General features: G+C 37.1%; 1 protein-coding gene across 8 annotated transcripts in view; it reads left to right on the forward strand.

The window, feature by feature from the left end:
• FASTKD1 (FAST kinase domains 1) overlaps positions 1-13,822 on the forward strand; it is a 71,268-nt gene that overhangs the window by 38,034 nt on the left and 19,412 nt on the right. For 4 of the 8 annotated variants that reach the window (XM_030916371.1, XM_030916369.1, XM_030916370.1 and 1 more), the window contains 6 exons: positions 1,929-2,057; positions 3,940-4,068; positions 4,728-4,841; positions 10,332-10,470; positions 11,123-11,237; positions 11,884-11,981. In XM_030916371.1, the coding sequence (XP_030772231.1) occupies positions 1,929-2,057; positions 3,940-4,068; positions 4,728-4,841; positions 10,332-10,470; positions 11,123-11,237; positions 11,884-11,979 (722 nt within the window). In that variant the 3' untranslated portion in view covers positions 11,980-11,981. Of the gene's footprint in view, positions 1-1,928; positions 2,058-3,939; positions 4,069-4,727; positions 4,842-10,331; positions 10,471-11,122; positions 11,238-11,883; positions 12,055-13,822 lie in introns of those variants that run through there. The other 4 variants (XM_030916375.1, XM_030916374.1, XM_030916372.1 and 1 more) reach the window with 3 other exon arrangements.

Genomic DNA, 13,822 nt, shown 5'->3' on the forward strand with positions numbered 1-13,822 from the left:
TAAGTGTGAGATGGAGTAAATTTTGGATACGGGATTCAGGGACTGCCTCTCTGAGATGTCATTTAACTATGGATTAAATGAAGTAAGGGAGTGGTCCATGTCAGTAGATAGGGAAGAGAGTCCCAGGACGAAAGAAAGGGAAGTGGAAAGGGCCCTCAGGTGAGAGCATGTTTGTTTTTTTCCAGAAACAGTGAATTCAGTGTGGCAGGAGTGGATGAGAGAGACCAAGTTGGTAGGAGATAAGTTTGGAGAGACAGCCAGAGACTGGTTTCCTCAGATCTTTTTGTTCTGCCTGGAGAGTAAAAATTACCCAGTTATCTACCAAGCAACAGATACTGAGAGCTTCCATAACCAGCATAACATGTTAGGCTCTACATTAGGGATTTATATAGACCTTTAGACCTCTGGTGAAGCTGGTGTGAAACAAGTATGAATATATTAATTGTGTCTGCATCATGCTAATGGATTTTGCTACATTTTTGTGGGATCTGTGGGCCAGATAGCATCTAACCATGTCTGATACTACTGTGTCACATTCTACAACATGAGGCTGGGATATGTATATGTATATGTATATGTATATGTATATGTATATGTATATGTATATGTGTATATGAATGTATTTCATGTGTGGCGTACATTTATACCCCTTTTTAGTAACACAACTATATGTAGAAAGATGAGCCTTTAAATTGAGAGAGTATATTCTCCTGGTTGTTCAGTCATGTGTCAACAACCAGAAGGAAATAAAGGTACATCTCTTCCCATATTCTCCAAATAATCTTAGAAATTAGAAATTTTTGTTGCTAAAGAGTATAAGGGAAGAAAGATTGAGAAGTACAGCTTTGAGTTTTTAAAACTTAATCAGAGAAAGTTTAAAAAATTCTTAGGGAACTTTATAAGTAAAATTTTAAATAGCTAATGGAGTAATAATTTTCATTGTTTTGAGTAAAGACAAATTTTGACAGATTAGTTTTGCTGGTGGAGATCATCACTGTTATGACCTGGTCTTGCTTTATTAAATAAACTCAGTAAAAAATTGAAAAGGAAAGATTTAATATTGTCTATTCTGTCCTTAGTAAGAATATTGATGCCAATCAGGCATTTTAGGTGGCCCTTTCCCTCACATTAGAAATGTCTCTTGGATGAGGCAAATTAGGTAAATAGTTGAAGCCTGATACTGTGGGACATCTGCCATGCTGCTGGGTGACAACTGAAGGAGGAGGTGCTAGGCAAGACCTAAGCCTCAAACATGTGTACACTCTGCTTGGAGAGCTGAGATCCCCAGAGAGCAGCATAGTATAATAATCCAGGCTCCAGAGCTGGACATTCTGGGTTAAATCCTACTCTCCGCTTGCCAGCTCTGTGATCTTGGGCAAGTCATTTAACCTCTCTGTGCTTCCTAACGCTTCTTTATAAAGCAGAGATAATTGTTTCTACTGATATAAGATATAAATGAGTTAGTATATCTAAAGTGTTTAGAATGGTATGTAACATATTCTGAACACTATTGTATTATTATCACCAATACCGGGATCACTTCTTTTTATATGCAGCACTGTCCTTTTGTTTTGGATTCTTTTTCCAAGGCTATTTTAAAAACTTCTTACTAAAGTGTAATAACAAATGTTCATATAACTTTAGTATAATAGTATGAATTTATTCAAATTGAATCACCCAGGGAATCAGTACTGAGGTTAACACACAGAGTATTATCATTGTACCCTTCTCCTCTTGTCCCCTTTTCCTACTTGGCCCCCACCCAAAGGTAGCCACTTAACCATTATCCTGTCTTGTAACAGTATAGATTAGTTTTGTCAAGGCTGTGTATCAGTTTTTTTTTAAAACCTAGCTTTGCCTGAATAAATTATAAATTTATATATAAGTGAGGCAGCTATACCTTTAAAAAAATCTTAATTTTCTTTTAGGTATATTGGATCCTCTTATGTTAGTGTGTCTTGGTTTCTCTTTGGCCACACTTCAATATTTTCCAGAAGATCTGCTAAAGTCAATTTTTAACATCGAATTCTTAGCTAGATTGGATTCTCAACTTGAAAGTATGTATCTACGTTTTAATTTATTTGTCTGTTGTACTTTATATCCAAGTCTCAGGTCTACCTATACTGAATAATTTTAATGTTAATAACTTTTTTCTGTTTCTAATAGTATTCATGCTTATTGTAGAAATTTGGAAAACACAGGAATAAAATAGAAAATAAAAAATTACCCATCTTACTAACAAGTAAAACTACCACTTTCAATGTTATGGAGTATTTCTTTTCTGTCTTTCTCCTTTTCTTATGTGAATGTTTATGTATTTGTGTTTTTTTGTTTTGTTTTGAGACAGGGTCTCACTCTGTTGCCCAGGCTGGAGTGCAGTGGTGCAGTTATAGCTCACTGAAGCCTTGGACTCCAGGATCAAGTGATCCTCCCACCTCAGCCTTCCGAGTAGCTGGGACCACAGGCGTGTGTCACCATGCCCAGCTAATTTTTTTTTTTAAATAGCTGGGATCTCACTGTATTGCTCAGGCTGGTGTCAAACTCTTGAGCTCAAGTGATTCTCCCTCCTTGGCCTCCCAGATGTGTGAACCCCCACACCCAGCCTGTATTTAATTTTAATTTGTTAAATTTTTTATTTTTGTATTTTGAGAGTTTTGCTATGTTGCCCAGGTTGGTCTCTAACTCCTGGCCTCAAGCAATCCTCTTGCCTCGGCCTCCCAAAGTGTCGGGATTACAGGCATGAGCCACTGTACCCAGCCCCTGTATGAATTTTATTTTATTTTACATTTCTTACTTTCTTTTTTTTTTTTTTTTGAGATGGAGTCTTGCTCTGTTTCTCAGGCTGGAGTGCAGTGGCTCAAACTTAGCTCACGGCAACCTCCGCCTTCCCATTTCAAGTGACTGATTCTCCTGCTTCAGCCTCTTGAGTAGCTGGGATTATAAGTAGGTGCCACCATGCCCAGCTAATTTTTCTATTTGCAGTAGAGACGAGGTTTCACCATGTTGGCCAGGTTGGTGTTGAACTCCTGACCTCAAGTGATCTGTCCACCTTGGCCTCACAAAGTGGTGGGATTACAGGTGTGAGCCCCCATGCCTGGCCCCTATATGAATTTTAAAACAAAATTTGAATTACTTATATGTTCACTTTTGTATGCTGCCTTTTTCCATCTAACTATATTTTGAGCAATTTTCCATGTTATTAAATATTTTTTATGTCTTTTTTTATTGGCTACATAATGTCCCATTATATGGATATAATAAAATTTGTCATCTTATAGATTGTTTCCAATTCCTCATCATTGTAAGTAATGAATTGTTATACATGAATCATTGTTTCCTTAGGATAAAATCCTAAGTATGGAATATTAGGTGAATGAAAATTCTTGGGAGTATTTTTTTTTTTTGAGACGGAGTTTTGCGCTTGTTGCCTAGGCTGGAGTGCAATGGCATGATCTCGGCTACCCGAAACCTCCACCTTCTGGATTCAAGCAATTCTCCTGCCTTGGCCTCCCGAGTAGCTGGGATTACAGGCATGTGCCACCATGCCCGGCTAATTTTGTATTTTTAGTAGAGATGGGGTTTCTCCATGTTGGTCAGGCTGGTCTTGAACTCCTGACCTCAGGTGATCCACCCACCTCAGCCTCTCAAAGTGTTGGGATTACAGGTGTGAGCCACCGCGCCCTGCCAGGAGTATTTTTCAAATGTACTTTTAACATTCATGATTAATGAGAACAGTGTGGGAGTTGGTCCTAATCATGTCACTGAATGTAATAATTTAAAAATATAAAGCATACATTTGTAAATTAGAAATGTAAACAGTTCTAAATACTGTTAGAATAAAAGCATCTAGTAATAGTGGGGATAAATGAATGTGAAAAAAATGGGTTGTCTTTCCTAGGTCTCAGCTCTCAAAATTCATTAGTGTTTTATTAATTTCAGTTTTATCTTCATCTCTAAGTGCAAGAGTCCAGTTTCATCTTATGGAGTTAAATAGATCAATCTGCTTGGAATGCCCTGAGTTTCAGATTCCATGGTTTCATGACCGCTTCTGTCAACAATATAATAAAGGTTTGAGTTTTCTTTTAGTCAGATAGCAAAGTTTAATTCTAAAGTAAATTATTGTGTAGTACATTGTTAATCTTGTTATACTTAAACATGACACGAGCCTTCCCAAGAGTGCCATGACCTGTTTAATATTTTATATGCGATATTGTAGATGAAACATTATAAGAATTTCTTAATATTTGGGACATAACCCTCTTTCAGTTGAGAGCAAAGAACTTGTATTGAATTTAGTGTCATTACATAAGATATTACATTGAAGCTCTTATTGGAAATATTAATCTTTATTTTTCAATTTGTAGAATTGGAATGATTTTCATTAAAAAACTGATTAAGGCTGGCTGCAGTAGCTCACGCCTGTAATCCCAGCACTTTGGGAGGCTGAAAGGCTGGCAGATCAACTGAGGTCAGGAGTTCGAGACCAGCCTGACCAACAACATGGAGAAACCCCATCTCTACTAAAAATACAAAATTAGCCGGGCGTGGGGGTAATCCCAGCTACTCGGGAGGCTGAGGCAGGAGAATTGCTTGAACTGGGGAGACGGAGGTTGCAGTGAGCCGAGATTGTGCCATTGCATTCCACCCTGGGCAACAAGAGCGAAAACTCCATCTCAAAAAAAAAAAAAAAAAAGATTAAGTAGACTAATTATTTATATTTTATAAAGGTATTGGCGGCATGAGTGGAGCACAACAGCAGATTTATAAAATGTTAACAGAGGTACTAGGAGGAATCAATTGTGTAAAAGCCTCGGTTCTTACGCCTTATTACCACACAGTAGGTAAGTTATTGGTAGGTTATTAGTTACTTTCAGAAAATCAAACTAATATAAATAGAATCATCAGTTGGAATTTTAAAAAGTTTTTTGATTTTTTTTCAAGTTGTTGTTATTATTAAAATTTCCAAACAGAGGTAGAAAGAACAATAGAATAAATCCTCAAGTTTGCATGGCTCATTGTTGATAACCAGGAGCATTTTCTGTTCTTTAGAAAAAAAAAGAAAAAAAATTAAGGTCAGTCCTCCACCAATTCTAAGTAAAACCCAGATTCAGATTCACTGAACGTTTCTGTATCTTCAAAAGATTCTGTCCTCTCCATTCGTTGTGTGAAAACAAGGGAGATGACTCTTTAATCTCTATTTCATTGTTTTAAGTTCATCTGAAAAACTAAGTTGGATTATCAGCCTGGATGAAGATTTCCAAAGATACTGTGCATGATGTTAACTTGATTAATCTTGTTTCTCAACTGGTCTAGTTGTCGAATGCATTCTAATTGAATTGTGGATTACATAAAGCTTGTGGACTAGCTTATGTTGATGGCAATATAAAATTTTCAAAGATATTGCTATATTCAAATGGTTATCTTAAATGAAAAAGATAAAATTTTAAGATATAACATAAACTTTCTAAATTTAGGTTTAGAAAACCTCTGCATATATACAGGATATTTAAAAGGATTATAAACTGGTATAAACTAACAGCGTAAATGGTAGCCAAAAATCAAATACTATTTAAACTATATTGTTAATAATAACAAAGTTTGTAATCCCATTGTATTCTATTTTTCAGACATCTTAATTTTTTTTTTTTTTTTATGTTGTCCTTTTTAAGAGACAGTGACATGTAGGGTCTAGAAACAAAGGAGGACAGATAGTGAAGGATCTTGTCTAATCATATCTTAGAACTAGAGAAGACTAGGATTGCATGGATTTCAATCCTTGAGCAAGTTCTTCCGAACCTTGTTAGCTTCTTCATCAGTGAAATGGGGATAATAATGCCTACTTGATAGGATTAACTGAGATATTACATGTGAAGCATTTAACACTATCCTTGGAACATAGTAAGTGCTCAATACATTTATTTTTATTTTAATTTTTTTATAGAGACAGGGTCTCACTATGTTGCCCAGGCTGGTCTCAAACTCCTGGGCTCAAGCGATCCTCCTGCCTCAGCTCAGCCTCCCAGAGTGTTGGGATTACAGGTGTGAGCCACTGTGCCCAGCCCAGTAAATCTTACTTGGGGCGGGGGGGGGGGGGAAGGATGTTTAGTCTGAAAAATAGAAGTCTTATGGGGACCATAATCTTTTAAAATGTTTGAAGGATTGTTAAGTAGAGAACTAGGTATCTCTATCTCAAAGATGAACAAAATGGTAAAAATGAAAGAAAGCAGATTTAACTTGGTATAAGGAGAATTATTGGCTGCTTTCTGAAGAAGTAATGTTGAGGCAGAGGCTGAATATTCAGATGATAGATGTGTGTGATTTTTATACTGGGCAGGAAGGTGAACTAGATAATCATTAATACTCTCATCTTGTATTACAAAACACAAGTTTCCTTTGATTTTATATTAATCAGGACTGAGTTGGGTATGAGTGACAAAAATCCATAAATTGGCTGGGCACAGTGGCTCATGCTCATACACATAGTCTTAGCACTTTGGGAGGCTGAGGTGGAAGGACGGCTTGAGCTCAGGAGTTTGAGACCAGCCTGGGCAATATATTGAAACCCTATCTCTAAATAAATAATACATACATAAATAAAATAAATAACAGGCATGGTGGTATGCCCCTCTAGTCCCATTGCTCAGGAGTTTGAGACCAGCCTGGGCAATACAGTGAGACCCTGTCTCTAAATAAATAAATAAATAATTAGCAGGCATGGTGGCATGCCCCTGTAGTCCCATTAGGAGGCTGAGGTGGGAGGATCTCTTGAACCCAGGAATTGGAGTCTACAGTGAGTTATAGTCATTCTACTGCACTCTAGCCTGAGTGACAGAGCAAGACTGTGTCTCTAAAACAAAAACAAAACAAAACAAGAAACAAACATTGAAGCTGGGCATGGTAGTGCAAGCCTGTAATCCTAGCTACTTTGAGAGACAGAGGTAGGAGGATCACTTGAGCCCAGAAGTTTGATACCAGCCTGGGCAATATAGTGAGACGCCATCTCTTTTTAAAATTGTTCTTTTTTTCTTCAGAACAATATGAACATAACCCCATCTCTTAAAAAAATTACACAAGACAAGCTTAGCATAGAAAAACTAGAAAAGGAAGATAACAAAAAAGAAAAATTACCCATGATACAGCCACCGTTTGCTTTTAGTGTCTGTTTTCCTAACTTAAAGAAGAAAAAGACAAAAATGGTTTTCTTCTGTAGTGTTTGTGTTTTAGTCCTTTTCTGCTGTTACAACAAAATACCTGAGACTGGTTCATTTATAAACAACAAATTCTGGAGGCTAGGAATTCCAAGCTCGAGATACCAACAGGTTTGGTATCTAGTGAGGACCTGGCCTCTGCTTCCAAGATGGTTCTTTCAATGCTGTGTCCTCCCATGGCAGAAGGGACAGGAAGGCAAAGGATGCTCATTTATAGGGTCACTAATCTCATTAATGAAGGCTCTGCCCTCATGACTTAATCATCTCCTAAAGGTGCTGCCTCTTTTTTTTTTTTTTTGAAAAAGGGTCTTGTTCTGTCACCCAGGTTGGAGTGCAGTGCAGGAGTGCAGTGGCATGATCACAGTGCATTGCATCCTCTGCTTCCAGAGCTCAAGTGATTCTCCCACCTCAGCCTCCTGAGTAGCTGGGTCTACAGGCACACACCACGACACCAGGCTAATTTTTGTATTTTTTTGTAGAGATGGGGTTTCACCATGTTGCACAGGCTGGTCTTAAACTCCTGAGCTCAAGCAGTCCTCCTGCCTCTGCCTCCCAAAATGCTAGGATAACAGGTGTGAGATACCACGCCTGGCCTGAGGTCCCACTATTATTTTTAACACATTGATGATGATGTTTCAACATATGAATTTTGGGGGACACATTCAGTTCATAGAAGTTTATACCTTTATATGTTGTGAATATTTTTCTATGCCAACAGCTATGCTTTTACAACATCTTTTTTAGTTACTGCATATTTCGTTGAGTATGCTATGATTTGATCGATCTGTAAGATTTTTTTGCTGGTATGTCCATCTGTCAAACAATGCTGCAATTTCAAATAACAACAATTATAGATATATCTTTATATATTGTTTATTATGTGTTAGACACTGTTTTAAGTACTTTATAAGTACTTGTGTGTGTGTATGCATATAGTAAAATTATATCCCTATGAAGTATGTAAATTATTTACAGATGAGGAGACGGAAGCCCACAAACATTATTGATTGCCCAAGGTTATATACCTGGCAAATGACAGAGCCAGGATTTGAGCTTGGCATTCTGGCTCTAGAATTCATTCTCTTAATGAGAAAGCTATATATTTCATGTTTCATAATTAACTTAAAGATGGCTCAGTGCCTTAGTTTTTCACCAGCGTTCCATCTGATTCTTTTCAAATCACAGACATCATTTCAGGATGTATATCTAAAAGATAAGAATGACTTTTAAAACATAACAATATCATCTTTATCATCCTATAACCATTAATAATAATTTGATATTTTTTAAGAAATGTAGAGTAGTATGTGAAATTTAACATAAGTAGAGAGATATGGGAAATTTTAGATAAAATTTAACATTTTATCAAAATGTTAGATTTGGTGTACTATAATGAACTCAGTGATGAAGGACTGAAGACAGTGGAATCTATTCCTCATACGTCTCATGCACTCCACCCCTATACCTTTGCTTTTCCTGTTTTAAGTGTCTTTTATGTTTATTTTACAGTTTATTTGTTCAAATTGGGATCTTAATATTCCACTTGGTTGTTTTGCAGTTTTTGGTTCAACCTTTCCTTTCCTACTTCTCCTTTTTTTAACTTAAAATTTAATTGAGAATAAGTTTTTTTTTTTTCACATTTCAAACTTTTCTTTTTTTTTTTTTTTTTTTTTTGAGATGGAGTCTTGCTCTGTCGCCCAGGCTGGAGTGCAGTGGCTGGATCTCAGCTCACTGCAAGCTCCGCCTCCCAGGTTTACGCCATTCTCCTGCCTCAGCCTCCGGAGTAGCTGGGACTACAGGCGCCCGCCACCTCGCCTGGCTAGTTTTTTGTATTTTTAGTAGAGACGGGGTTTCACCATGTTAGCCAGGATGGTGTCGATCTCCTGACCTCGTGATCCGCCCTTCTCGGCCTCCCAAAGTGCTGGGATTACAGGCTTGAGCCACCGCGCCCGGCTTCAAACTTTTCTAATTGCAACTCTGTGATAACATTTAATATGTCATCTAACAGTTTTTAATGTTTTTACTGTAAACCTGGGTTTGCTGTAAACCATTAGTGATATCTAGAGACTTGATTAGATTTTAGGGTTTTTTTAGGTTTTTCTTTTTGGCCAAAAACTTCGTAAGTGGTTTGTACTTATTTCTTCCTATCAGGAGGCACACAAGGCTGGTTTCTTTTTCTTTTTCTTTCTTTTCTTTTTTTTGAGGGGAGACAGAGTCTGGCTCTGTTGCCCAGGCTGAGGTGCAGTGGCATAAGCACGGCTCACTGCAGCCTTGACATCCTAGGTTCAAGGGATCCTCCCACCTCAGCCTCCTCAGTCTGACTAGCTGCCACTACACCTGGCTTATTTTTTAAATTTTTTGTAGAGATTGGGTTTTGCCATGTTACCCAGGCTGGTCTGGAACTCCTGAGCTCAAGCACTCTGCCTGCCTCGGCCTCCCAAAATGCTGGGATTACAGGTGTGAGCCACTGTGCCTGGCCTGGTTGTCTTTTATATATTAAGACTCATTAGTGGGTTTGTATGTTATCAGCTGATTCATTCAACAGAAAGTTCCCCTGTCAGCTTTTCACCTGCTGATTTTAGCAGTTATTAATGATCACTCATTGCCTAAATCCATCATTCAGAGGGGTGGTAAAGTAGCGATATTCTACATCTATCATGCCTTCTACATTTATTAGCTGGAATTTGTCTAAAAAGGACTTTCCCATATCAACTCTTTAGTTACCCTTATGTACAATTCATGTAGGAAAGACAGGATAAATGCTTGAATCTTTTTCTTTATTAATTTTCAGATGAGTTGGTTTAGCTTCCTCCAAATGTAACCAAGAGCCTTAAAGAGATTAAAACTCTTTAATGTGATTTGGCCTAGCCCAGTGCTAAATGTATCCTGGTACTTAATATTGTTTTGTAATTCTTCTGGTTGATTTTTTATTGATTGATTTCCAAAGAGAGGTGCCATTGGACCAGATCTTATAAAAATTACTTGGATAATTTGAGAGGTTCATCATTCTTTTGTGAGTGTGTTTATGTACAAATATATGCATATATATTTCAAATATGTCTTAAAACTTTTATCTGTAAGACTTTACCTAATTCATACTGCCAGTTTCTATGCTTCCTTAAGATTTTGAGTGTATCTTGGATAAAAGAAAAAAACCTCTTCCATATGGAAGCCATAATATAGCATGGGGACAGCTACCAGAAATGCCCTGGGAATCAAATACTGAAATAGTTGGATCAAGGCTGCCACCAGGGGCTGAAAGGTAATTTGTCTCTTAGTTTTAGATTGTATTAATATCTAAATGTTAAATTTGGAGTACTATACTGAAGTCAATGATCAAAGATTGAAGGTAGTGGAATCTGTTCCTTGTATGTCATGCATTCCACCTTTGTAACTTTGCTTTTTCTGTCCCTTCTGCTTTAATGTTCTGCTTTCTTCTGTCCAAAGCCTAGCAATCTCCCTAATTAAAGTACTAAAAGAATTGTCCTCAACTAGAAGTAAAATAGTATCTTCTTTTGTGCTCCCATACCTCTCTACTTTTCTCATAGCACTTAGCCACTTCCTACACTGCATTACAGTAACTTACTATACATCATATGTTCTCTGTTAGACTATAAGCTGTGTCACTTCATCTTTGTACCCCTCACAGTGGCTTATGTATAGTAGGCATGTGTAAATATATATTGGACAAAAAAAAAAATGGATGAAAGCAGACAGATATTTACAATTATTTTGTGTAACTAAATAGGTTTGTCATTAATTACTAATTTCTTAGTAGAAACATAACTGGATATACTCATTTATATTCATTGGCTTTTGTTAGTTTATAAAGATTCAGTCTTGTTTCTGAAAAGCTTGTAATTATTCAGTTTCTTATTTTGATTTTAGAAGTAAATATTTTTTATCTTATGTAGGATTGCTTTGGAATTTTTGGATTCAAAATCATTTTGTAGAAATATCCCTCACATGAAAGGAAAATCTGCTATGAAAAAACGACATTTGGAAATTCTGGGGTATCGTGTAATTCAGGTATGAAATACTCACGTAATTCAGCCTCTAAAAAGCCCAGAGACACTAGCTGTACATGTGCTTCCTTTTCATGTGAAAGTTCCAGAATTACCTGTTTAAATATGTTTTGTAAAATGTATCCCTCAAACAGGCCAGGTGCAATAGCTCATCCCTGTGGCTACTTGGGTGGCTGAGGTGGGAGGATTGCTTGATCTTAGGAGATTGAGGCTGCAGTGAGCCGTGATTGTCCCACTGGGTGACAGAGCAAGACCCTGTCTCATAAAAATAAATAAAAGTTGTCATTTATTTTATTGTCTTTAGAATATCTATATCTTATGATTTCTATATCTTATAAAAGAGAGAGGCACTGTAGAGATGGATAGAGTTATCAGAGGAAACAACTAGTGTATGAATATAGAAGACTATGTAGGAAAAAATGTCCATCATTGGCATTGTAGGAAAAGGAGGATGAAAGGAGCAGAAAAAAGTCTTCTATGCAATGTCAGAAGGACCCACTTGACTTCCAATAAGGGTTCACAGGCTATCCTTACATAAACTAATTTCGTAGGATTCCTACAGCTTTGATCAGTAGTGCTTATATGTCTTCCTCAGTGTTTTTTGTTGTTGCTTTAAAACTTTCATTCAAACTACATTACTTATTTTACAGATTTCTCAGTTCGAATGGAACTCTATGGCACTGTCAACAAAGGATGCTCGGATGGACTACCTGAGAGAACGTATATTTGGAGAAGTCAAGTCATGACTGTAGGTTTTATTTAAAATGAATGTTACCATTTGTCACATTTGGACTTATTTTAATTAAGTGGCCTGTCTCAATAAAAAAAATAATAGGTACAAATGTCCTAAGGTGGGAACATACCTGGTGTGTTTCAGAATAACAAAGGATCCAGTGTGGCTGGAGCAGAACAAGTGGGGAGTGGGATGGGAGTGTATAAGAGAAAAGGTAAGAGATAACAGAGTCAAATACAACCTCTTGGCTACTCTGAGTGAGATGAGAAGCCATTGGAGGGTTTCAAGCAAGGAATGATATGAACTCACATTTTAACTGCATTACTTTGGCTACCTTGTTGAGATAAGAAAAGACTACGATGAGGCAAATGTGTAAGAAAGAAAACTATGAGGTCATTGCAGTAATCCAGGCAAGAATGGATGGTGACTTGGAGAGCGTGGTAGCAGTGGAGGTAATGAGAAGTAGTCAGATTTTTTGGATATATTTTGAAGGTAAAGGCAACAGAATTTGCTCGCTGATTGGATATAAGGTATAAGAGAAATAGGAGTCAAGGATAAATCTAAGTTTTTGTCCTAAGCAACTCAGAGGATGTCATTAGCATTAACTAAGATGGGGGAGTCTACAGGAAGAGCAAGATGGGGGGCATGTGGTGAGGGTTGATCACAAGTTTGCTTTAGATATGTTGAGTTTGTGATGTCTTTTAAATGAGATTAGAGAAGAGTGTGAATGGAGGAGAGGTCTGAGGACTGAGTTTTCAGGTGCTCCAACATTAAAAGATTAAGAGGAAGAGGAGGAATTAGGAAAGGAGACTGAGCAGAGATGGCCAATGAGGTAGGAGAAAGGAAGGTAGTAATACTTCTAGAAGCCAAGTGGATAAAGCATTTCAAGGAGGAGGTGAGTAGTTGTATCAGATGCTGCTGAAAGGTCAGGAAAGATGAGAAATGGGAAATGGTTATTAAATTTAGCAATATGAAAATCATTCGTACTTTGAAAATAGTTGTTTTGAAGTGGCGCATGTGAAAGCCTGACTGGTTCAAGAGAAAATGAGAGGAGATACGTTTTCTCCTAAATGGAAGCAAAGAAATGGGGTAGTAGCTGAGTGGACCAATCTTGACCTGGTGTAATCCTACACATGTTGAGGGAATAATAGCTTTTCCTTGTCTTACAACACATTGATTGGATAAAATGGTTACTAAGGGCCTACTATGTGATATAAATCCCCAACCCTTCTCTAAGAGTGATGTTTTGTGCTCAGCAGGCCACAGCCTAACTACCCTCACTTAGGCCACCTGGTGGTGGTGGAGGTAATTGACCATCTGAAACGTGGCTATCTTCTGACTCCATGACTCTCTCAAGTCACACTATCTCAAAATAAGTTGGTAGCTGGAGCGCCTTCTATCATAAGCATAGCTTTAAAATATGTGTCTTGCATGTAATTTGCTTCACTGATATTTGGCTTAGGCTTAGTTGAAGTACATGTTTAAAATATCCAATTACTGCATGATTTGAACTCTAATACTGAATGATTTTGTGGAATATTAACTTCACAAAACGTTTTATGAAGAACAAAATCAGAATAGTAAGTGAAAGATGTCTCATTATCTCTTCCTCTTTCTGAATTTCCTCATACTCATATTAGTGGAAATGCTAAATTCAGAGTGTTTAATTTCTATGAAATGTGTTCTATTTCTCAAGCAAGTGATAACAAGAACTAAACCCTTGAATAGGTTAAAATATTTGACTATGCAATTTTAGAATAAAATGATTAGGCTTATGAGGGTTATAAAGGGTTTCCTTTGGATATAAATAATTAAAAATTTAGTCATTATATACTTGAGGTACATGGAAATCTTGA

This window comes from Rhinopithecus roxellana, chromosome 14 (assembly GCF_007565055.1).
Source record: "Rhinopithecus roxellana isolate Shanxi Qingling chromosome 14, ASM756505v1, whole genome shotgun sequence".
In the NCBI taxonomy this organism is placed as follows: Eukaryota; Metazoa; Chordata; class Mammalia; order Primates; family Cercopithecidae; genus Rhinopithecus; species Rhinopithecus roxellana.